This window comes from Syngnathus scovelli, chromosome 10 (assembly GCF_024217435.2).
Source record: "Syngnathus scovelli strain Florida chromosome 10, RoL_Ssco_1.2, whole genome shotgun sequence".
In the NCBI taxonomy this organism is placed as follows: domain Eukaryota; kingdom Metazoa; phylum Chordata; class Actinopteri; order Syngnathiformes; family Syngnathidae; genus Syngnathus; species Syngnathus scovelli.
Window position 1 is genome coordinate 4,483,630 of NC_090856.1, and position 21,276 is coordinate 4,504,905.

Genomic DNA, 21,276 nt, shown 5'->3' on the forward strand with positions numbered 1-21,276 from the left:
GTATGACTATAACAACATGTTATTGTCAACGTTCCTTATTTTCCTTCCATATTTTTGTTGATTTTATTGTAATTGCGCATCCTGTGGTGGGACGCTGTTGTGACGTCATCAACCAGCGCCAGTAAACGCTCGCGTGCGTCGGGTGGAAGCAGCGACAAGATACCCAATTTATGATTAATAATTGAAGTATAATTAAACTAAATCTCTAAGGACTCATTGGATAAAGTATGGACGACGAAGAGGAGACTTACAGGTTGTGGAAAATTCGCAAGACCATCATGCAGGTGAGTTTTCCGTGTGGTTGTTTTGAAGCTAACATGTTAGCTCGCCGATTCTGCCATCACGTAACTTTTACCATTATTAAAGCCGATTTAGTTAGATATACCAGCAAAGGGGAACTCACTGTTCCGTCAGTGCTCACAATGAAAACAACTCAAATAAAAGCAGTAATGCAAAGTACTAACTACCTGATATTGACGAGTGATGAGCGGTAATGTCAAATTTATTTAAGTTAACTACTTCTACTTTACAGCTATGCCATGACAGAGGCTACCTTGTAACCCAGGATGAGTTGGACCAGACTCTGGACGACTTCAAGAGTCAATTTGGAGACAAACCCAGCGAGAGTCGACCCAGGCGCACGGACCTCACTGTGTTGGTGGCGCACAACGATGACCCCACCGACCAGATGTTTGTTTTCTTCCCCGGTAAGCTTCTAAAGATTGGGAGGCCGAAAAAAAACCGCGGAAATCCTAAGATATTGCATCTTTTTCAGAGGAGACCAAGGTAGGCATCAAGACAATCAAGATGTATTGCCAGAGGATGCAGGAGGAGAACATTACACGGGCCATCATTGTGGTCCAGATGGGCATGACACCCTCTGCAAAACAGGTTTGATATAATACAAAAGTCCATACAATACTTATGTGTTTGTGTACTCATGACTGTACATACCTCTCAGTCTTTAGTGGACATGGCACCCAAGTACATCCTGGAGCAGTTTCTCCAGCAGGAGCTCCTCATCAACATCACAGAACATGAGGTAAAAACATTGTTGTGGTTGTAGAAATGCAAACACTCTGAGGAAAATAAATTGTTAATGTTCTGTTGTTCAGCTTGTACCAGAACACATTGTCATGACAAAAGAGGAAGTGACGGAGCTCCTGGCAAGATAGTATCCTCTTAATGTACACAGATACACTGTATAAACACATAATCAGTCAAAAGGTTGTATAAACATGCAGAACCAGTCCAAACCTTTGACTGGTAATGGATGTATGCGTTTTTTGTTTGCCTTAATGTACTCACTTCAGTAAACTCAAGGAGAGTCAGCTGCCCAGGATCCAGGCCGGAGATCCAGTGGCTCGCTACTTTGGCTTAAAGAGAGGACAGGTAACAAAGCATAGCTTGGAAACACAAGGTGAAGAGGGAAAAGTGTCATGAGTAACAATTAGAGCATGAAGTGGACTTACTGCAAGACGGGGAAAGGTCTGGCTGGGCCGCAGTTCAGTTATTTTTCCCCCTCTTGGACTTGTGATGCACCTTTTTTAAAAGTCACGCTTAGGCTAGAATGTTTGATAGTCTAAAGTTGTTCACGTTTGCAAAGGTGGTGAAAATCATCAGGCCGAGTGAGACTGCTGGCCGGTACATCACCTACAGACTGGTGCAGTGACAAGTAAGAGTCGTCCATATTAGACACAGGTACAATATTTTGATTATGACCAGTAACAGTGACTATCAATATTTCAAATCCTAGATGTCACTGTGGAAGACTCGGAACATCTTTCCAGACACACTCATCCCTCGGAGTCCTGTTTTGATTTTGTTACTTTTTTCATTTCTATTCTAAAATGTGAATTTTGTCAAATAAAATATATTGAAAATAGAGCCAGAGTGATTTCTTCCAATTAGATCAGGGCTGTGGATAAACATTTCTGTTGCACGTGTAAGTTAAAGCTGCTGAGCATTTAAATACATAAGCCACTCTTAAAAAGAAAAAAAAAAGTAATTTTTATTAATACACGTAAAACAAGTTAATATGAATTTGAAATGGTGACAAATCAAAAGAAGTGCTGAAATAAAACCAGCAGCACTTTTAAGGCAATAAAACCACTTTAAGCCAATTAAGTCCAGTTAGAAAAATTGACTGCTGCTGAAAGCTGCAAAAAAAGCAAACTATTAAAGAGCATTAAAGTGATCATCACACAAATTCGGGCTTTTTGGCTCGGTTTCTGCTGAGCATCATCTTCTTACTACGCAGGCGAGCCAGCAGCACTCTGGAGCGACCTGGCAGCGGCGAGCAGTAGTAATAATTGTTGGACTGGTTGACGTTTAGCTCGGCCAGAGACTCGATCAGACCGCCCTCAACCTCGCCCTCGTTGGAGTCATCGTCCGGAGGTCCACTGGGTGGCGGCACAGTGCCGTCCAGCTCCAGGCTGTCCTGATAGGTCAGCTGCTGCTCTTCATCCGGCACCTTTGCGCCCTCATCCTGCTCAGAGTCTGAGTCAGGGAACTGTTCGCTGGATCCCATGGAGCCTGAGGAGATACCCACGTTAAGTCAGTGTAGGACATCACACAGACAAGCTCAATCCAAGTAGACATGCAGTGCAACAACAAAAATGAAAACCAACAAGCAACTCAAAATTGGTCTAAAACTCACCGCAGCCTTCATCCATTTTGTCCGACTCCGACTTGCTCTTCCTGTATGGGCCTGCGACCTCCTCGCTGTCGGCAGAACTGCTGGTCACATCCTCGACCTGAACCTGCGCCATCTGCACAAATGTCATCAAAAGCTCACATCATTGTTGCAGCAACAATATCAAATATTAGTGGTAGGTTGCTCACCAGGAAAGCAGAGCTCGAAGCAGATCGGTAGGTCTTGTGGCTGTGTGAGATCTTGGACTGAAAGATGGAGGTGTAGAAGACGATGAGTGCCTCCACCACGCGAGCCTGGTGCGGGTAGTCCACCAGAGACGAGAGCGAAATGGTGGCCCCCGTGGGACGAGGACGCAACAGCGACGGCCCGAACACAATCCCCAAGTTACTGGGGTTCATCTTGTTCTCCTCCTCCAGCTCAGCGATCCTGAGACAAGCGAGATCGCGGGTCAAGGAAGGTGTCGTGACGCTACGGGGCGGAAGCCGTGGCGTCCTCCTCCTCACCGCCGAAGATGGCGAATCAGATATCGGAGGGTGGCCATGTTTGGTTTGGGCAGCTCCTTCAGAAGCTCCCTCAGCTTGTCCACCAGCACCAGTGTCTCCGGCTCAGTTTCAGGGCCCAGGTCCACCAGCTGAGCCCCCCTGGTTACCGGGGGCCCGGTGGGATCCTCGTGGTCTGCGTCAGCCTGCACGCTCTCCTTGGCCAAACCCACCAGACTGTTGTAAAGGTGGAATGGCATGATGGGCTCTGGCAACTGGATGGCAAGCAAGCAGGGGTTATTGCGCAATCCCAAAGTCAACATGTATAAATGTAGCAGCCTTATTTGACTTTGACTGACCTGTCGCAGGTAGAGCTTGAGCACGTTGCTGATGTCATGCGGCGAGCACTGCGACAGCTCCACCAGCTCCTTGCCGTTCTCAAAAGCCTGACACAGCTTCTCCACGCGGGTCTTCACGCCGTTCACCCGGTAGATGCCCTGCGGCACGTGTACGTACAAGTAAGCAAACGCGTCAGGTGGAGGAGCCAAAACACTCGCTCACCTTCATCTTCAGCGCCCGCCTCTCAATCTCCGAGATGCACTTGGTGACGATGAAAGGGATGCCGTCGCTGGCGCAGCTGGCCACCTGCGAGAACTCCCTGCCAAAGAGCTGCAGACGGCCTTGCAGCTTCTTATGGCCGCACTGGATGGCCAGTGTCTCCAAGCAGCGCTTATGACAAGCCAGGAAGCACTACGGGGACATCATGAAGGAGACCGCTTTGAGGAATGCCTTTTTTTTTGTGTTCATCTGCGACGTCTTCCCTCACCTCCTCACACTCAGCGCCCTGGAAGTATACGTAGCTGTCGCATTCGCGGCACTTGGCGGGAGTGCGCAGCTTTCTCAGGCGGTGCGTCTGGGCGGCTTTGGACAGGCCCACATTTCGGAAAGGTCTGGTGGAGACCACCACGTCGGGGTCCATGCCGTTCATGTCTGTGGAAGGATCAAAGACACACAGTAAAGCAGAGAAACTTGCCATCTCACGATCAGGTGAGCAGATGGCACATGACCTCCAAACTAAAAGTCTTACTTGGCGTCTCAAACGAGGCCACGTTCCCGTCTTTGTCATCCGTGTCCTCGTTGGACGACACGGTTCCGGTGGATGATGTCCGGGCAATTTTGCTGATGTCGGCTGGTGACGTGAAAGGAAGCCATGTGTCAAAACATTTTTCAGAGAGAGAGAGGAACTCGACTCGTGTGATTGGCGCACTTGTGCTGGCGACTGGAGACTCCAGGGCACCGTCCGCTCCCACGCTGTCGTCACTCACCGTGGATCCCCACGACTTATGACCCTGCCCTATGTTCGGAATATTGAATATTTTCAATCTTTTCTAGGGGTGAGATTTTTTTTTTCTTTCTAAATAAACAACGACTTATTGTCATTGGGAGATTTTGGTGATGACGAGAGGCACGACTCACTGGAATGGCGATCCGTGTCCACACCTGCGGTGACGTTGTCCGCCCGGCTCGTCTGCTCCGTGTTGAAGCTGTCATTCCTCGGTCTGAAGATGGCGCTGCATTCATTGGACACGATACATGAAAAGTGTCACCTCACCGTTACGACGGGCGCCTCGCTTACGGCGACGTGGTGCTGGTGTAAGGCTCGAAGGCGTAGCAGACGGCGGGCTGGTCGGGCAGCTGCAGGTCTCGCACGTGGGCGGCGTACTGCTGGCCCGGGTCGTACAGCTTGCTGCTTTCGCACAGAGTCTGGTAGCAGACGGGCAGCGCCACCGTCTGCATGTGCATCGACTGGTAGTACGAGATGGTGGCCTGAAAGTTGCGGTGAAAATGACCAGTGAGGGGAAAACGTCGGTGGAAAGACATTATAGATGAGACACGCGTGTTTCGGGGTCGGACCGAGCGCAGCGTCTGGTCGCTCTGTCTGATGAGGTCCTGCAGCTGCCTCAGCGCCGTGACTTTGGTGTGCTCCAGCTCCATCATCTGAGCCGTGGCGTCGGCGATGCAGGTCCTGTAGGTGGCCTCCGCCTCGTCCGCCTACACTCAAAGTGGAAGTTGACTCATTAAAACAACGCATAGCTTTTCTGTTAAAACCTCCTCCAATAATGAATAAAAAAAAAGAATTGATTTGAACAGAGACGAAGCAGCGGCGATCACCTTGCTCCGAGCCTCTTCCTCCAACCTCTTCTTTTTGTCCAAGGACTTGGTGTTGGCTCCCGGCCCCTCCTCCTCTGCTCGGCTGGCGGCCGCTTTGGCATTGTAGTCCTCGCAGCGCGCCATGTAGCCTTGCTTGGCCTTGCGCAGGTTGGTCTCACAGTCCATCTACGGGATAAGCGGCTCACGCTCAAGACGCCGTCCGTCACTTGCTCGCAAGGTCTTCAAAGACATACCAGTTTTCTCTTTGCACGAAGCCAGTGCTCCTTGATTTCCTTGCGACGCTTCTCGTGCTCCTGTTTGCGCTGCATCAGCGGCTACGTGACGACAAACACGAGGAGATGTTCAAGTTGGGCTTTTGGCGACGCAAAAATGTATTCTCGCAGCAACCTGAATAAAGGTCTGGTTGTGCAGGGTGGCGCTGGCCTGCTGGAGACCCACGCTCTGTTCCTGGTCCTGCTCCAAAGCGAGGGAGTAGATGGAGAAGAGGGGCATGTGGGGCTTCAGGGGGGGGGGGGGATAAGAGCAAAGTCATTGACTGCATTGAGGTGCACAAAAATGGATGAATCGTTATCTTGCAACTCACATGTGTTATACTGTGTTTGCAGGACTGGTATAATCTCTGAAGACCTTTTGAGAATTCCATCTCTGATGGGACAAAGACACACTTGGTATGAAGGGACTATTCAAATTTAAGGATTTTGTTTTCATAATCTGACTATCTGTCATTTATAGAGATTCACGACTTAAGTCGCAAAGAAATCGCACCAAGCGAGGTTCTCTTCTCCACGTAACCGATGAGATCCTTCATGTACTTGGCGATGGTTTTGGCGTACTGCAGAGCGGAGTCGACGCCGCCCTCACTGCGCTGCAAGATCACGTCCACTCCCTCGATGTTGCCTGGAAAGATTACGCCGACAGTCCTGTTTACGGCGAAAGGTCAAACGGGACAAGGCTGCCTACCCATGTCGTCCGAGTTGCTCCCCAGCTGACCTCCGCCCTCGTGGCCTGCGGCGCCATACAAGTTCTCCATAGACTGCGCAACGTAAACAAAGGCCGTAATTGTCTTGCTGCCATTGTGACAAGTCAACAACGGAGCTGAATGGAGGAGAACAAGTCCGGCAGGCACTCACCCGGCTCTTCTCTGTGGGCAGCAACGAGAGCAGCGTGCTGCTGTCCACCTCTCCCATCAGCAGCTCGGACACACTGGATGAATAAATAAATAAAATCAGAGCTTCGTCTAACATTAGAACCATTTCGATTTAACTTTCTGCAAAACATGCCGACTTTGACACAGCAACTATATAATTTGTCAGGTGTATGCAGTAAGCCAAATGTCACTTTTTTTATTGTGGTTGGAAACAGATTAGTCAGACATATGCGCTTGTTTATTTTTGCATTTTCTTTAGGGAGTGTAAAGTTGAGCACAGTTGAGTGGATGAGGAAACGAAGCCATCAGACATTTCAACTGTGCGACAGCTCACTTCCTCTTGCTGCTCTCTGACAGTTGATACCGACATGTGACCAGCTACGACGGCAACAAAGCCTACTCGATTTATCCCATTATAATAAAACTAATTTAAAAAATAACAAACATGATAGCTGCTCTGCGTCATTTGCACCCTAATACGGTACAAAGAACATCCACTTGATCTCCTCCAAGCATTTTGAGTGGTGGCGTACAAGAAAACCACTTCCTGTTGTCGTTCTTTCAGCCTCATGCAAATGTGTCACCGTTTACGCACTTCTCCCCCCCCCAGCTTCCACGCACACAATTTCCAACACACTTCTGTTTTCAAGCTACTCACTTGCTGCTGAAGGCCACCGCGATGGTCTCGATGGCTTTCTCAAAGTCCTTTTTGTCCGAGTCGTTGCACGCCTCGTAGTGGAAGCCTAAAAGAACAAAACATTGGAACATAGGTACACTACCGGAATGGTATAAAACCAAATTAGTGTCAACGCCTAATTCTTGTACATGCTATGTTCACCTTTGACTTTGGATATGAGTTTCCCGGCAGCGGTGAGGATCTCCACCGTGTTGAGGAAGGGGTACGTGTTGATGACTTGCCGCAAGACGCGCAGAACCTCCCCCAAACACTCGTGGGCGACGGGCCGCTGATTCTCCGTACCTGCGTACCAAGTGACTTTTTGAGTCAGCTCTTCACTTGGGCCCAAAGAGCCCGGGTTAACCTCGTAATGTACAGAGCAGACATCTTTTTGGAGGGGGAAGATGAGTGAGGCCTGCTGTTAGACGCAGCGGTTTCCTGTTTAGAACGATGCGAGAACATGATACTCGCGGTAACACACCACCACATAGTACGTGTATGAATGTGCGTTGCAGGTGACTTTCGGTATGGCAGGTCGGCCATTTTGGAGAGAGCTCAAATGAAGAAGACACTTGAATGTAAAGGCATTATATCAGTTGACTTGAAGTGACACCCTGAACTGGTCTTCAGGGAACTACGGGGCACAGAAAAACCAGCAGCATTGGATTCTTTGTATTCAGCTACCTTCGGCCAGCACCACCACGTCCTTCAGCTTCTCCACAGCCTCAGCAAAACGCGCCACGTCTCTGAGCAGGGCAGGGATGTTTTCTACTTCAATGGCGGCGCTCTCGGGACCTTCGGATGATGGCGGCGTCAAGGCTCCTTTGGCCTGGCCTTTGGTGAACACCCATGACTGGAGAGTAAAACCTGGAGGGGTGGGGGGGGCAAAGAATTTAGGTTGTAAATGTAGGTCAGGGCTTCTAATAGTGCTTCGGTCAGCAGAAACTACTTGCGTCTACTCACCCGCGGCGCTGGCGTGTCGGCTAAGGGTGGTCGGCCGCTTCAGGGTGGCGGTGGAGGATGCGGTGCCGGGTGTCAGCTTGGAGTGCTGGGGGCTCGGGGTGCCCGGGCAGGACAGCGAGGGGTCCAAGGGCCCCGTGGAAGTTGGGGTGAGTATGGATGAGGATGAGGAGGAATACGCGGGCGAAGAGGAGAGGGTGACGTCACCGCCATCCTTCCGCGGCTGCTCCTGGAGGATCGACAGCTGAGGGGCGCAGAGTAGAGACACGCTCAAAACGGCTCATGTTTTGACATCGTCTTGTCAGACTTTCACAATATCCTGCACAGCAACACTTCCTGATTCCAAGGGTGCGGCAGAGATGTGAGGAAATACATCTCGTCTACAAACATTTTTAGCGACCGATCTTATTTCGATACTCACCTGTTTAAGCCACACGTCCAATCGCTCTTTGCCCACTTTCTTGGCCCTCATACTGATGTTGTAAGGCTTGTAGCTGTGTTTGCTCCCCCGCTTCATCGTGGCCATACAACCTCAAAGCACCCCTGACCACTTCCCCACTACCTATCATGCACACACACTTCACTTCACTTCACTCCACTCCAGCCTGACTTGCAACACACCCATTCACAATACATCATCATCTGAACGCCTTCTCTTGGACTGAATGTTATCTGACGCCAAACACGCGCACGAAAAGTGACAGTTTCAAGCGCCTCCCGGAAGGGTGTTCACTCAATCACACACAAACATCAAGACGTGACAGCTTTACAAAGTTTTGGTCATCCACAATCTTGGATGTGGTGCATTGGTACTGCATTCCCATATAGAAAAAGGGCACTTTAACAGCAATTACAAACTAATGTGACACATAAAATGGCTGTCATGTCCACTCTTCGAGTGATAATTTGCGTAATCAAAAGTCTGATGCAAGTGATAGATTGCCTAATAAGATGGTAGACGTGCTCGTACATAAACACACAGGAAGTTATGATTGCGCACACACTCGTTCCAAGCGCGCACGGATGCACCCATGACCAAAACTCCCCAAAACACGCAGGGTGCGAAGTGGTGGGCTTTTCGTATTTAAGCCCCGTAAAAGCAAGCAAGCCCCTCACCGTGTTTGGCGGTCCAGGGCTTCCGCTCCGACTCTTCTTGGAGATGGACGGTGTCTTGATAAGTTCCCGCTTCTTGCGGGCGAACATTTTGAGGGTGCCTCGGCCGTCCATACCGACGCCCTTGAGTTTAACGTACAGACCCCCCACCCACCCCCCCACTCTCCACTTGGGTATTGTGCCACTGCTCTCGCTGCTCAGCGGGTAGGCGTTGTAGGCATCCGTCCGAGTCCACGGATGGTGTCGATGCGTCGGTTTCCTCGCGCCGTCGCACATTGAACCGCTTAGGTTCAATGCCAGCCAGCTTCCGCGCCGCCTGTTTCCTCAAGGGGGGTGGGAGGGAATTTGCCGGAAAGGTGCTAGTTTATTGAATTAGACTAACATTTAATTGAAATGTTACTTCCCTCCAAGACATAAAAGAGCAACAAACAAGGGTTTTAACTTTGAAGTTACAAACAAATCAGTGATGGAGGAGTTCCAACGCAATCAAAAGTCATCAGAACGCACGTGTGCATCCGCGTCAAGTGTCATATGGGGTATCCTTCCGCCGACCAGCCTCACCTGCGTTACGATGCAAAATAGACCCCTATTATTTTTATTAAGACGCACAAATTGACCAGTGTGTTACCTAGATCTGCTCGTCAGGTCTGCTAAAATAGAATGTAGAGGTTCTCAGAATATCCGTTTGAGGATCACAAAATGATTTGCAATAAATTATGTTGTATTATCTTTAAAAAAAAAATACACCTCCATAATAATCCAAGCTCAAGTACGCAGTAAAAATTTGAAAAACATTTATTCCAAAATAAAAAAACATACTAAACATATAAGAATAAAAATACAAAGTAAAATCTGGAATAACAAATCCCCTCTATGTCAAAGAGTATTATGAGCACATACAGTGTGTGTTACAGGAAAGTTCAGTCTTATGGCGATAAACTAGTTATATCCTTCTTGGCCACAACATTATTTACATATATATGCCCAATTTATGATAACTACCATTAAACAAATGATGAGTATATATTGGGGGCATTTACAGTGAAAAGATTTCCGTTATCTTGTTCTTTTTGGCCATAACAGTTCCTTGAGGTTTTATATGTGCGTAGCTCCTGGTCCATAGAAAAAGCCTTTATTCTTTAATACAACATTCAGTTAAGACCAATTTTTTATTTTAAATGTGTTACATAGTACTTTTAAAGTGAATCAAGTATGTATGGTCAAATTTGTTCGATTGGGGATAACTAACCAAAAAGTGTCTTGGAGTGTCTTTGTTCGTTAAGACCGGAATGTTGGCCACACGGGCTTGTCTACAGTTCTGTCGCTGGACCCCATTCAATGTCCTCAGTCTCATCGTAGTCATCTTCATCAGAGCTGCTGATACCCCCTCGGATCTGCGTGCGTCTGACTTGTACCGCTTGGTGATGTGCCACTCTGTAAACACGTGAAGGAGGCAGGTGTCAAACATCTGCAGATCTATTTTATCCCCCCCTAAAATTAAGCCTCATGAGACTTACACGATGAACTGAAGGGCCTTCTTTTCCTCCGCTTGCATCTGTGGCTCTGCCTGTCGGGCCTGAAAAGAAAAAAAAGTTAGCTTAAGTAAAAAAAAAAATCATTTTGAAGCTTGGCCAAGTGGTGAGCAACCAAACTCATTGCAATTACCTGCTGTATTTTCTTCTCAATATCATCCAGGCTGGCTTGCTGAGGGCTCTCTGGCTCGTCCCCATACGATTGATCGCTGACAGAGTACCGCGTGGGCGGGTCGGGGGCGATAAAATCCGGGGGTCCGTCTGACGGAGTAGTGGGTCCGACCGTGTCGAGGTGGTTGAAGTCAGAGTCCGAAAAACTACGGTGTGAAGTAATGTCGTCCGGATGCCGCAGAGGCGGGCTGCGGCTCTGGCGGCGGAGCGTGGAGAGTTCCGGCACGTCCATCAGAGGCGGGATTTTTCTACCCGGTGAGTACACCTCGTCATAAACCTCATGGTCAATCTCCTCGTTTGGACTGCCCCAGGTGGGCTCGGACGAGCGAGCCAAGGCGGTCCCGGACACTCTGGGGTTCCTTGCCACGCTCTGACCCGGGTAGGCTTCCTCCGGCTCCTCGTTGTCCGTGTAGGCCTCACCGTCAGTGTAGGGCTCGCCGTCCGTGTCCTCCAGGTCACTGGCGGCGCTGAGGTAGTCTGACTGTATCGGATCCAGTGCATCAAGGTCCTGTTCCCCGCCGCTCTCCAACTAAACAAGGGATTGTGCCAAATGGAAATTCAACACACCATGACGGACCATGTATGCAAGGTATCTTCATATGTTTGACTTACCGTGACTTCGGAAACCCAGACTGGTTTAGACTGTTGGTGGCGAATCTTGTCCTTTAGAACCTGGTACCAAATACTGGAGCCGGGCTGCAGGTCAACACGCGCTGGAGGAATCAAAGAATAAAGGTTTATAAAAACAATAGAGAAATAGGAGAGAAAGGAAAATCGTACGACAACTGACCTTTGTCATGCCGGTTGTTGACGTACCTGAGAAAAGATGACTGTAGTCCTTCCTGAGCTTGAGCGCCTGCGTGTAGAGGCGCCTGGAGCTCTTGTTGGAATCAGGGTTGTAATGCTGCCTCATGGCCTTAACATCCTTGCGGCTGTGCGGGTCCAAGTAGATCACCATGGGGTGGTACTGGATGTAATTGAGCCTCTCCACAGCGGTGGGCGTGATGTCCAGCAGGGGGTGCTTGTCCTGGCAAAGCAACAGAAATCTTGAGTGAGCCACCAGTGGGGACTTTGCTTCATGTACATTTGATACTTTGCTGCCATCTAGCGGTTGAGGCATTTGTTTAAAAAAAAAAGACAATTAAAATATTGAAAATAGGTGGGCATGTGTGTATCCCCTTCTCCAGCTCACCTTCTCAGCTATCTTCCTCACGGTGTCCAGTTTGATAACCGTTGAGGTGCTGTCATTGCCCCCGCTGCGAGGAACCATCTCTGATAAAAGTGAGTGGAATCAGGTGAATGTATCAGTGATATAAATGGATACAAATCTAAGAAGACACTAACCAGCTATTTCATATTCATCAGGCAACTCCCTGGCCAGCTTCTCCATCGCGATATCGTTAAGAGGACCCATAATGACGATGGGCCGTTTGAAATTTGCTTCTCTGAGCAGGACTCTCTCGTAAGCCGGGAATTTGCCCTGAATGGTGAGCTGGAGGAGGTCATCCCGCGAGCGTCGTGGGCTCTTCTCGTTCTTTTTGTTCCCTCTGAGGCCCCGTAGTTTCCAGAACTCAGCCCTGGGCCCGGACACCGGCCTCTCGCCGCTCGCCCTCTGCGCCTGCTCCTGGCTGGCCAGCACTTGCGCTCTGGTTTGGTTGGGGATGGTACCTTTATCGAGTTCGTGGAGATCGTTGCCCATGCGGATGGCTAGCCAGTTGCCCAGCTTGCCATGATACATGGTGTCCACCACCCGGAACACCTCCCCTCGCATAAAGTTCAGCCCGATGGGGTGATCGGTCTCGTGGTCATAGTGCGTGCGGATGTAAAAGTTGTCCCCCAGGTTGGAATTGAGGATTTTGTTATAGACTGAAAAGGAAAAAGCAATGAAGGTGATGAGATGCAGACTTGAGTGGAGCTTGCTGTGGGTCTACTTCACTTACTGTCCATCTTGTTCTGAGTGCGGATTTCCACCTTCTCTCCTCTCTTGATATTAAGCAGGAAATTTGCTGCCTCCTCTCGAGTGAAATGTCCAAAGTCAGTGTTATTGACCTGTGACGAAGTGAGGAAAAAAAAACAGCTGCATGATAATATTCCAAAAATGCATCTGTAAAAAGGCTCACCATTCTCCATTTTTTTAAAAAATATTTTAATTGAATAAAAATAATAGAAATAATTAAAATCAATACAAATTGTAATTCACCTTCAAGATCTGGTCACCCTCTTTCATCCCCCGCTCGTAGGCAGGGCTGTTGGGCTGGACCCCTCCCACAAAGATGCCCACGTCATTTCCGCCCACCAGCCTGAGCCCCACGCTGGCTTCCTTGACGAACGACACCGTGTGCATGTCGGAGCTGTACCTGGCGGAACAGGAACAGAAGAGCCCGAGGTTGAATGCGATGCTGAGGGTTCGGAGGCCGAGACCCGGTAGGGACTCACCCTGGGTGGGATGTCGGGTACGAGTCTGGGGGTAAGGAGTAGATTGGCTCTTCCTCAGGCTTGGTGGGGGCTGAGGCTCGTACTGCTGCTGCTGATAATGAAAACGTGTTAAAAGGGTGATTTGTTTATAATCAATAAATCTGTGAAAAGAACTGAAAGTGGCTCTTACAGCTAACTGGTGGATTGCTCCTCACGGAGATCCCGGATCTCATCGTGCCACTATTGGGAGTCACACCGGGAGCATTGTTGCTGTTGAACATACAATTATATACGTATTATGGAATGTCGGAGTTCTTTTTCCACTTTCCAGAACAGTCGTACCTGCGTCTGCTATTCCCGCGGTCCGAGCTCCCCGACCTCCGCAGATGTAACAGTTCATCCGAATCGGAGGAATCTGAATGAAGGGAGATTCTGTCATTACACTCACTTGCTCATACATTCACTCACTCATTCATTCTTAAACTGACCATCAGGAGGCGGTTGGACAGGCAATGGGATTCGGCGAACAGGCGCCGGATTCACATTGACCGAAGAGGGCTTGATCTCAGGAGTGATTCTGTAAGTAGCAGGGTGTAGGAAGTTCAAGATGGTTTGAGAGCACACGCTGAAGATGATGGAAAGTATTGAAATTGCTCACCTGGATCGATTTTTGGCTCCGTTTGACTTCTCGCTGTTCGTCGAGTGCCTGCGAGGGACCGCCGTGTAACTGTCCTCTGAATCCGACTCGGACGGAGCTGTTAGGATTCACAAATTGGTTATTACCTCAAAATTATATCAAGACCAAACATTTGTTTTATTTATTCAAGAGTTGGATGCTTTTTTTTTTTACTAGCCAACCACGCAAATGCTCACCTCGGACCGGGATACCGGAGGCGCTGTGTCGTCTTGTTTCCGGCTTCGTGGAATGTTCCGGCAAAGGTCTGCAAGAGACAAGAGGGAGGCGGGAGTGAGGGAGGAGGAAGACAAGTCTCAGTTACGTTTGGAAGGACGGGGAGTGGGCTTGCGGCTAACATGATGATTACGGATGAGGCAATATTCACCTTTGCGTCCGAGCGGACTCCTCTCTTTGACCGCTTTGTGATGACTATCGATCAATTTAAAGTACGTATGTCGTCAATATATTTACGGTCCTCTGTTTAATCAGCACATAGCCACATCACGGAGAGGGAGGTGTTGAGTGAAAGTCACTTTTTTTTTATTTCATACAATAATACAGCCCAAAAAACACACACAAATCAAAAAAAGCTACAATGTGATCACACACAGTTGATCAAATAAAAAAACACAATCACAAGACAGAGGATGTAACTTTTGTGTAACTTCAAAAATAAAAAGGGGTAAGTCAAAATATTGTTCTTAAAATAAAAGCCTTATTTACTCAATGTCCCAGCAGGGTGTTGAAGTAGGGGGAGGAGGGGCCTGCGCCTTCATGTGTACCTGTATCTGCTGCTGCTGTACGAGTCCTGACTGTAGTTGGCGCTCTGCCTCCGAGGAGGCACCAAGCTGCCTTCTGACTCCGACTCAGAGTCTGTGAAGGAAAGGACAACGTGATCATCAGTAAGTGCTCGACTGCAGTTTGAAAAATTATTGCAATGTACTGACCCGGGGGAGGGACTCTGACTGGAGAGTTGACCCTCCTTGGGGGCTCCGGGCGCACCAGGATGGGGGAAGATCTCAAGCTGGCGAGGGACGGATTAGCAGGAATAACTCTGGGACTGACAAGTGACAAAAAAAAAACAATCAGAACCAGAAAAGCTGACTTTATGATTGATCTTAGCATCAATTACTTATATCTGTGGTATGAGGCGCTATGGTCTGAGTCGGAGTCCGACACGGGCCTGTGCGGCCTCGAGGACGATGAGCCGGGCCTGGATGACGACCAGTTGGGTGTGGCGTGGGAAGACTTGGGGTTGGGCAGCATGGACATACCAGAAAGGCTTCTGCAATGGCGGGAGAAAGATTTCAGCTTCTTAATGATCGTGAGAATTGACTCGCGTGACATAACGATGAGACAACAACATTGGAAGGTGACTTGGAAGTCATGTAGGATTCGTTCAACTGACTTGTATTTGCTGGAGTGGTTCAGACTGTCCGTGCGGGCAGGAGGCGGCGAGGCGCTGCGTTCCGACTCGGAGTCAGACACGGCTGAGAGAAAACCACACGGTCACGTCGGACAAGAACACGGTGGACGGGCCTTTGCGGGACTGACCTCGGTGAGACGCGTAGCCTCTTGCGGGTTGACGAGTCAAAGTGGAGCGCACGGGGGAAGGATCTCTTGACTTGAGCACCGTAGAAGGAAGTTCAGCTCTGCTCCTGGTGTCAAACCGGGACAGGAGGAAAGATGAACTGGTTGCCAGGCAATCACAAAACACACACGCAGACAACAAGGTTGTACCTGTGTGTCCGTTTCTCCCTGGTAGGATGACGAGATGTTCTGTGAGAAGGTGAGTGATCATCCAAGTCGGAAATATCTTTCCCCACACCCCAAAAAAAAAATGATGTCAGATGTCTGTTATTGTTGGTCAAAAGCTGATTTTATCATCTCACCCTCCATCTCAGAGCTACTGGCTCGCCGCCGCCGTCGTCGCTCATCCTCGCTGTTGGGGGCGCTGTCCTCCACCTCCGGGATGCTGACCAGGAACCTACGGTGGTCGCGGAGCACCGTCATGGTCAGCTTCCCGCGGCTCTTCTCCACCAGGTGCTTGGTCTCCAGCAGAGAGAGGTTCTCAGTAGTCATGCCGTTGATCTGATGGGAGGGGGGGAGCGGCGCATGTCAAAAATACCCGTACCACTGGATGCTCTCGTGAGACTTGCCTTCAGGATCAGGTCTCCCTCCTGCAGTGTGCCTTCCTTAGCTGCCAGGCCAGTTTCAGTCATGTGCTTGATGAAGATCTGACTGCCCAGTTTCAAGCCGTACTCTGCAACGTGAGCATGAGCACGTTAGGGCAAATCGACAGCAAATATTTTGGTTGAACTTACCATCCGAGATTTTCTTTTTAACCAGAGTCGTTCTTAGGGGCTTGTCATCGAGGTCGTTGTTCGCTAGCCTCTTGTAGCCCGACGACATCAAGGGTAGCGCGCCTCCGTAGCCGTTGCGATTCGGGGAGGAGCTGCGAGCTCGCGTGTGGTTGCGGTCAGGCGAGGAGCTGCGTGCTCGAATGGGGTACCGACCGCTGTCTCTGTTGTCGCTGGCGTCCGAGAAGCGTCGCGTTCTCCTCGGGGGGTCTTGGTCCAACAAATTGGAGTGGGAGGCGGCCCGAGGCCTGGTCGTAGCAGGGATCTGGATCTTGCGAGGACGTTTCACCGTCTGGAGGGGAAAACATAGTGAGGAACTGAGATTTGTCTAATTAAAGAAGTCAAACATTCCATTGACATCTTCATCACTTACAATATTAGCCGTCCTGCCACACGTCTTGAGGGTGTGAATAGTAAAGTTGGAGTGGACGTTCTCCATGGAGACCCCGTTGACCATGACGATCTGGTCTTTGTTACTAGGAAGTAAAAAATGTACAATCAGATAAAACTAAGTTGCACGTCACTGTTATTACTTTGGAAAAATATTTAATGGCGGTCCACTTACAACAGGCGTCCCATGGCCGGTCCATTTGGCAGCACGTCAGACACGATCACCGGGGTATCTCCGATGTCCCTGCCTCCAGATAGGGCAAAGCCAAATCCCAATTTGGAATCCTGTCATGAAGAGTGATTGGAATGAAGGAGTGAGTATGCAGGTGGTTGCACATTCCAGCCCGGCCGGTGCTGACTGTAGTAGGGTGTGCCTTTTGGAATTCCAGCTGAAGGTTTGTGCAGTCATCAAAATATCGGTATTTTGTAACGTTTCCTTTTTGTGTTCTGATACGGTATCGCTACATAATTATCACACGTCGCTTTGCACACTTGACTAACCGTGTGAATCACCTTTGGTGTATTTTGAATTAACAAGGATATGATTAGCGATAGCTAGCCCGAATAGTTTTGCGCCACCCTTCTGCCACGTCTACTTTAAGCAGGAACTTACTTTGGTTAGTGTTATTGTATGCTGCTCCCATATCGTGAGCTCCTCCATGCCTGGTTTCTGCAATCACAAAACACACAGTAGTGCTAAGAAAAGAAGACATTTAGCGTGATATGTCCTTACGAGGAGCTCTGCAAAATCCGTGTGTGTGTGTAAAACGCAGCCTGAACACCAGTCCGATCTGGAAAGACCGGTATGGCGGTGGCGGTGCGTGTGCGCACGCTCAAGAAACACCCGAGGCGCCACGGCGAGTGCACGACAAGTCTCACAGTGATATTTTCAATGAATGAGTACTTACATTTTAAAATTTTTTATAAAGTGATCAAAAATAAAATGGTTACCAATGTATGTGTGTGTGCATTTATAGAAAAAAGATAATAAAATAAAGGAATATTTAAGTCTAAGTCATTGCTTCAAAATTAAGGTGTCAAGGCCACAAATTTAGTTCATCTAGTTTAAAAAAAAAAAAAATGTAACGCAAATAGAGGATGACACATTCCAAAAGGAACGAGTACAGCCAGCTTGTCAAAGTAGAGACTACCGATGTATGCCGATAATGACATGCTGGAAAAAAAAAAAAAAAAAAGATGGATTCTGAGGTGCCAATACGAACAAGATGTGAACAATGGTGCAGCTAAATGGGAGCAACACAGTAGGCCATTTGTATGTCGCTTTGTTAATCATCAACCTAAATACCAATAAAGATGACCTGGCTGCTCAAACATTTAGTTTGCCTATTTCAACTCTCAATTTATTTTAACAACCACTTATTGTTATTTGAGAAAATAAAAACTCAATTGGATTTTAAAAAAGTAGACACAGTTCCTATTAACATCTAAAGTAGCAAAGTAGAGTATGCAAGATAACACAGTTATGTGCCCTGCCCTTGTTTCAGAAGAACGGACCGACTACTCAATTCATATTTTTACTAAAAACATGGCCTCAAAAAAATGTATCATTTAAGTCCAATTTTGCTCAGTGGCTTTATCAGGTCATTTGACTGTACTCACCCCTTGGTCTTTGAACCTCACTTCCATTTCCCACTGGGATCTCCGAGCCCAAAAACACCAACAGCACTAAGACGCGAGCGGCTTATCATATTCCACACACAAACAAAACACGCACGCCATTCGTGCAGCTTCTGAAACCTGATCCTTCACCGTGGCGGGCAAAAGAAGTGACAGGGAAGGAGGTGGTAGGACTCACCTGGAGAACCAAGCACTCCTCCCCCACTCGTACTTTGACCACTCATGCGCTGACTCTCTCATACACTCCATTAAACACTGAACTACCCCTGGAATGAGCACCGGGTCAAACTAAAAACAATATGGTTAAATTTTAAGTCGCTCTGACACCAAAACAAAATACACAGCTGAGTGACAGTCATTCAACTCATCAATTTATTTAATTAGGATTAGCGGAATGATCAGATAGATGGATCGAGTCATGTTTTTTCCTGCATGCAAATTTTGTTCTGTGGCCCACAAAAAAAAAATATGTACCAATAGTACCAACTTACAGGCACCACCAGCAGAGGTGGCGAGGGCTCAGGCGGCACAGAACCAAAGTGCTTCATTAGTTTGATCCGCTGGGTCGCATTCATGATCAAGACGCCCACCCAAGTGGGACCTCAATGACAACCTTGTTGTTTTAGGGGCAGCAAATCCACGAGAAGACCACACAAAACTCAAAAAGTTTTGTCATTAGAAGAAAAACATATTCCAAGCTCAGCCGATCCCATTTGGATTCATCCCTGAGATCAGCAGGTCCAAGTCTCAATGGTATGCGAGCTGCTTGGCCCACTTTGAGACTTTTTCCCATAAGACTGTTTTGAGTGCAGCGGGCGCTATGGTTACGACGGTGGAATGAGAGCGCTGGACTGTTAATAATTGAAAGGTTGTTTGCTCGAGTAAAGCTTCCTGGGTGCCTTCACAGTACACAGGAAGTCGTAGTTTGTTCGGACAAATGTTTGCTATTTTATACTAACAATGGAATGCGATATTCTTTGGGGAATACAATGGGATTCTTGATATTTCATCTCCATTATTATTCTCAGTCACCAAGTGGGAGAAATTAATAGCTCCTATACTTTGCTCCAGACAATTCCTTGAAGGCATAGCTGGCCGACCTGGAAATTCATTTTCCATTCCAGGGGAGTAAACAAATCCAACAAGGACTACCGTTACTAAAATAAACACTTGTATGCTGTCTATCGTTCATGTCCCGCCCTCTATTTACCGCATCATTTACTGCGGTCAGGTTCTCAAAAGCTTCGTTACCGCCGACGGTATCTACCCTGCAATAAAATGCAAAAAGATAATGCAAGGCACAAAAGGAAAGACACAACACTAAGCATTTACAAACGCATTCAGAAGTACGGCTGAGTAAATTAAAGTAGCATAAAAGACACACATGACGCATTTAATAGCCTAGAGGGGCACTGCCTCAGCGTGATGTCATCTATTTCCCACTTTCGACGAAAGTATCGGTAAGAAGCTAGGAGTGGTCATGTTACGAGATGGCTACAGAGATAGTAAGATTTACAAGTGTTTAGATTGTGACGTCATTATTTATTTATTTTCAGGATGAACCTCCATGAAATGATCAGTGTCATAAACTCTGCCCACATTACTTTATTTGACCTTTTCACTTTTGAAAAAAAAATATATATTAGGTAGTTTTGGGTAGTTTGTGTTGCGAACCCTGCATTTGAAATCTGATTGAAGGAATTATGTACTAAAGTGACCTGAGATGAATTGGACCCCACGACTGATTCTGAAGGGCCCTTCCTACCCGAGATGGATGGACTATGACACAAAATGGAGGACTTCACGGCACAAAATGTCTGTCAATACCATTGTTTTACTTTAAAACTTTAAATTATGGAGGTGGTGCAGAAAAAGTCTCGGGTATGTAAGGAATACAACGAGACAGCTGTGTAGGAGTCGAAACTATTACGAAATTCTGTTTGAGGCAGGTAGAAACCTGCATGAGCGCCTGGAGAACCCGAAAGGCGAGAAGAGGAAGAGGATGGGGAGGATGAAGAAGACAGTGGGCAAACATCACATGGAGCGCAAACTTGGCAATATTTGGACTAATAATTAAGATATAATCCAACAAACAGGGCTTGTTAAACAGAAAAGCATGAGAAAATGATGCAAGCTAAAATTTCACTAGCACTGTAGCACTTTCGTCATAACAGATTACAGATAACAATAAGCACTTTACATTATTTGAAGAAAATGACATTTCTTAAAAATAAAAAAAAAGTCAAATATGATTTCTTAGCATTCTTTGCTCAGCTTAAAAAAAATTATATAAAGAGACGACGGTGAGATATGACAGACGAAACAAGCTGGCTTTACCTGTAACACTTCCGGATGTACAGCGATCCAACTTCAGTCAAAATTGCTCCCCGCCGCGCTAAATCCTCGATCAAGTGTCACACGCTCACTGTTGTTGGTTTCTGTGATTTATAATAAGAGTTTCGGCGTGGACGTCTCAGCACAACAACAGTGTGGTTACTTTTAAATCTTACTGGCTTGTTCGGACAGGTAAAATTGACATGGCTGGCCGCCCAAATGGGCGTGGCTCCGGACAAATGCGGAAGTATACACACGGCATGTGAGTTCTGTATTTTTATTGATTAAATTCTTCAGACAAGTATTATGACTCAAAGTGATTGATTTTGACAGTGAAACATTTATAAAATGTGCTAAACTAATTTCCATCAAGGCTAAAACAATATTCAAAGATGAGACATTGCAATGTAGTGTCGCACTGCTTCCAGTAGAGGGCGCCACATGCAAGGTTAAGGCAAGGAGTAGTGTTTGGTGGTGAGCTCTTGTGGCAAATAAAAAATGTCATGAATTAACGACAAATAAAATTCACAAACTTAACATGATGAGGCTATGCAGAC

At 47.7% G+C, this 21,276-nt stretch overlaps 3 protein-coding genes across 5 annotated transcripts; 1 reads left to right on the forward strand and 2 right to left on the reverse strand.

Moving 5' to 3' along the window:
* Positions 1-89: 89 nt before the first annotated feature.
* Positions 90-1,887, forward strand: polr2eb (RNA polymerase II, I and III subunit E, b). Its single transcript, XM_049726955.1, has 8 exons — positions 90-284; positions 533-707; positions 776-891; positions 962-1,042; positions 1,116-1,174; positions 1,314-1,392; positions 1,607-1,675; positions 1,757-1,887. The coding sequence occupies exons 1-7, from the start codon at positions 228-230 to the stop codon at positions 1,670-1,672; spliced, it is 633 nt and encodes a 210-aa protein (XP_049582912.1). The 5' UTR covers positions 90-227; the 3' UTR covers positions 1,673-1,675; positions 1,757-1,887.
* A 99-nt stretch (positions 1,888-1,986) lies between these two features.
* On the reverse strand, positions 1,987-9,677 carry arhgap45b (Rho GTPase activating protein 45b). Of its 2 annotated transcripts, XM_049726829.2 has the most exons (24): positions 9,207-9,677; positions 8,094-8,334; positions 7,815-7,997; positions 7,293-7,433; positions 7,113-7,197; positions 6,438-6,510; positions 6,268-6,340; positions 6,073-6,204; positions 5,891-5,952; positions 5,695-5,805; positions 5,541-5,621; positions 5,308-5,472; positions 5,050-5,187; positions 4,772-4,962; positions 4,612-4,706; positions 4,403-4,489; positions 4,223-4,324; positions 3,962-4,125; positions 3,697-3,885; positions 3,495-3,632; positions 3,160-3,410; positions 2,845-3,082; positions 2,660-2,771; positions 1,987-2,535 (listed from the first exon to the last, which is right to left on the reverse strand). In XM_049726829.2, the coding sequence occupies exons 1-24, from the start codon at positions 9,477-9,479 to the stop codon at positions 2,201-2,203; spliced, it is 3,660 nt and encodes a 1,219-aa protein (XP_049582786.1). In that variant the 5' UTR covers positions 9,480-9,677; the 3' UTR covers positions 1,987-2,200. The 2 variants fall into 2 exon arrangements, with proteins under 2 accessions (XP_049582786.1, XP_049582794.1); XM_049726837.2 differs by lacking the exon at positions 9,207-9,677 and adding an exon at positions 8,512-8,848 and having other exon boundaries at positions 4,223-4,489.
* Positions 9,678-9,980: 303 nt separating this feature from the next.
* tjp3 (tight junction protein 3) lies at positions 9,981-20,613 on the reverse strand. Of its 2 annotated transcripts, none has more exons than XM_049726806.2 (28): positions 18,877-20,613; positions 17,361-17,417; positions 16,923-17,032; positions 16,731-16,833; positions 16,322-16,649; positions 16,157-16,260; positions 15,890-16,088; positions 15,738-15,813; positions 15,552-15,655; positions 15,406-15,487; positions 15,130-15,282; positions 14,945-15,057; positions 14,780-14,870; positions 14,195-14,262; positions 13,980-14,076; positions 13,810-13,898; positions 13,664-13,736; positions 13,512-13,591; positions 13,343-13,433; positions 13,107-13,263; positions 12,847-12,955; positions 12,251-12,772; positions 12,099-12,178; positions 11,723-11,933; positions 11,519-11,619; positions 10,869-11,435; positions 10,721-10,779; positions 9,981-10,637 (listed from the first exon to the last, which is right to left on the reverse strand). In XM_049726806.2, exons 1-28 carry the CDS (start codon positions 18,958-18,960, stop codon positions 10,514-10,516), a joined length of 4,032 nt encoding a protein of 1,343 aa, XP_049582763.1. In that variant the 5' UTR covers positions 18,961-20,613; the 3' UTR covers positions 9,981-10,513. The 2 variants fall into 2 exon arrangements, with proteins under 2 accessions (XP_049582763.1, XP_068508324.1); XM_068652223.1 differs by lacking the exon at positions 18,877-20,613 and adding an exon at positions 18,368-18,828.
* Positions 20,614-21,276: the final 663 nt, after the last annotated feature.

Excerpts from the sequence above, each read along its gene's own strand:
- arhgap45b (XM_049726829.2), bottom strand. The coding sequence starts at position 9,479 with ATGTGCGACGGCGCGAGGAAACCGACGCATCGACACCATCCGTGGACT. Across the intron at positions 5,806-5,890 it reads GCAAACACAGTATAACACAT|CCCCACATGCCCCTCTTCTC; the intron begins GTGAGTTGCAAG and ends CCCCCCCTGAAG. Across the intron at positions 3,886-3,961 it reads AGGGCGCTGAGTGTGAGGAG|TGCTTCCTGGCTTGTCATAA; the intron begins GTGAGGGAAGAC and ends ATGTCCCCGTAG.
- polr2eb (XM_049726955.1), top strand. The coding sequence starts at position 228 with ATGGACGACGAAGAGGAGACTTACAGGTTGTGGAAAATTCGCAAGACC. Across the intron at positions 285-532 it reads TTCGCAAGACCATCATGCAG|CTATGCCATGACAGAGGCTA; the intron begins GTGAGTTTTCCG and ends TCTACTTTACAG. Across the intron at positions 1,175-1,313 it reads ACGGAGCTCCTGGCAAGATA|TAAACTCAAGGAGAGTCAGC; the intron begins GTATCCTCTTAA and ends TACTCACTTCAG.
- tjp3 (XM_049726806.2), bottom strand. The coding sequence starts at position 18,960 with ATGAATGCGACCCAGCGGATCAAACTAATGAAGCACTTTGGTTCTGTG. Across the intron at positions 17,033-17,360 it reads ATACAATAACACTAACCAAA|GATTCCAAATTGGGATTTGG; the intron begins GTAAGTTCCTGC and ends TCTTCATGACAG. Across the intron at positions 13,264-13,342 it reads TACCCGACATCCCACCCAGG|GTACAGCTCCGACATGCACA; the intron begins GTGAGTCCCTAC and ends CTGTTCCGCCAG.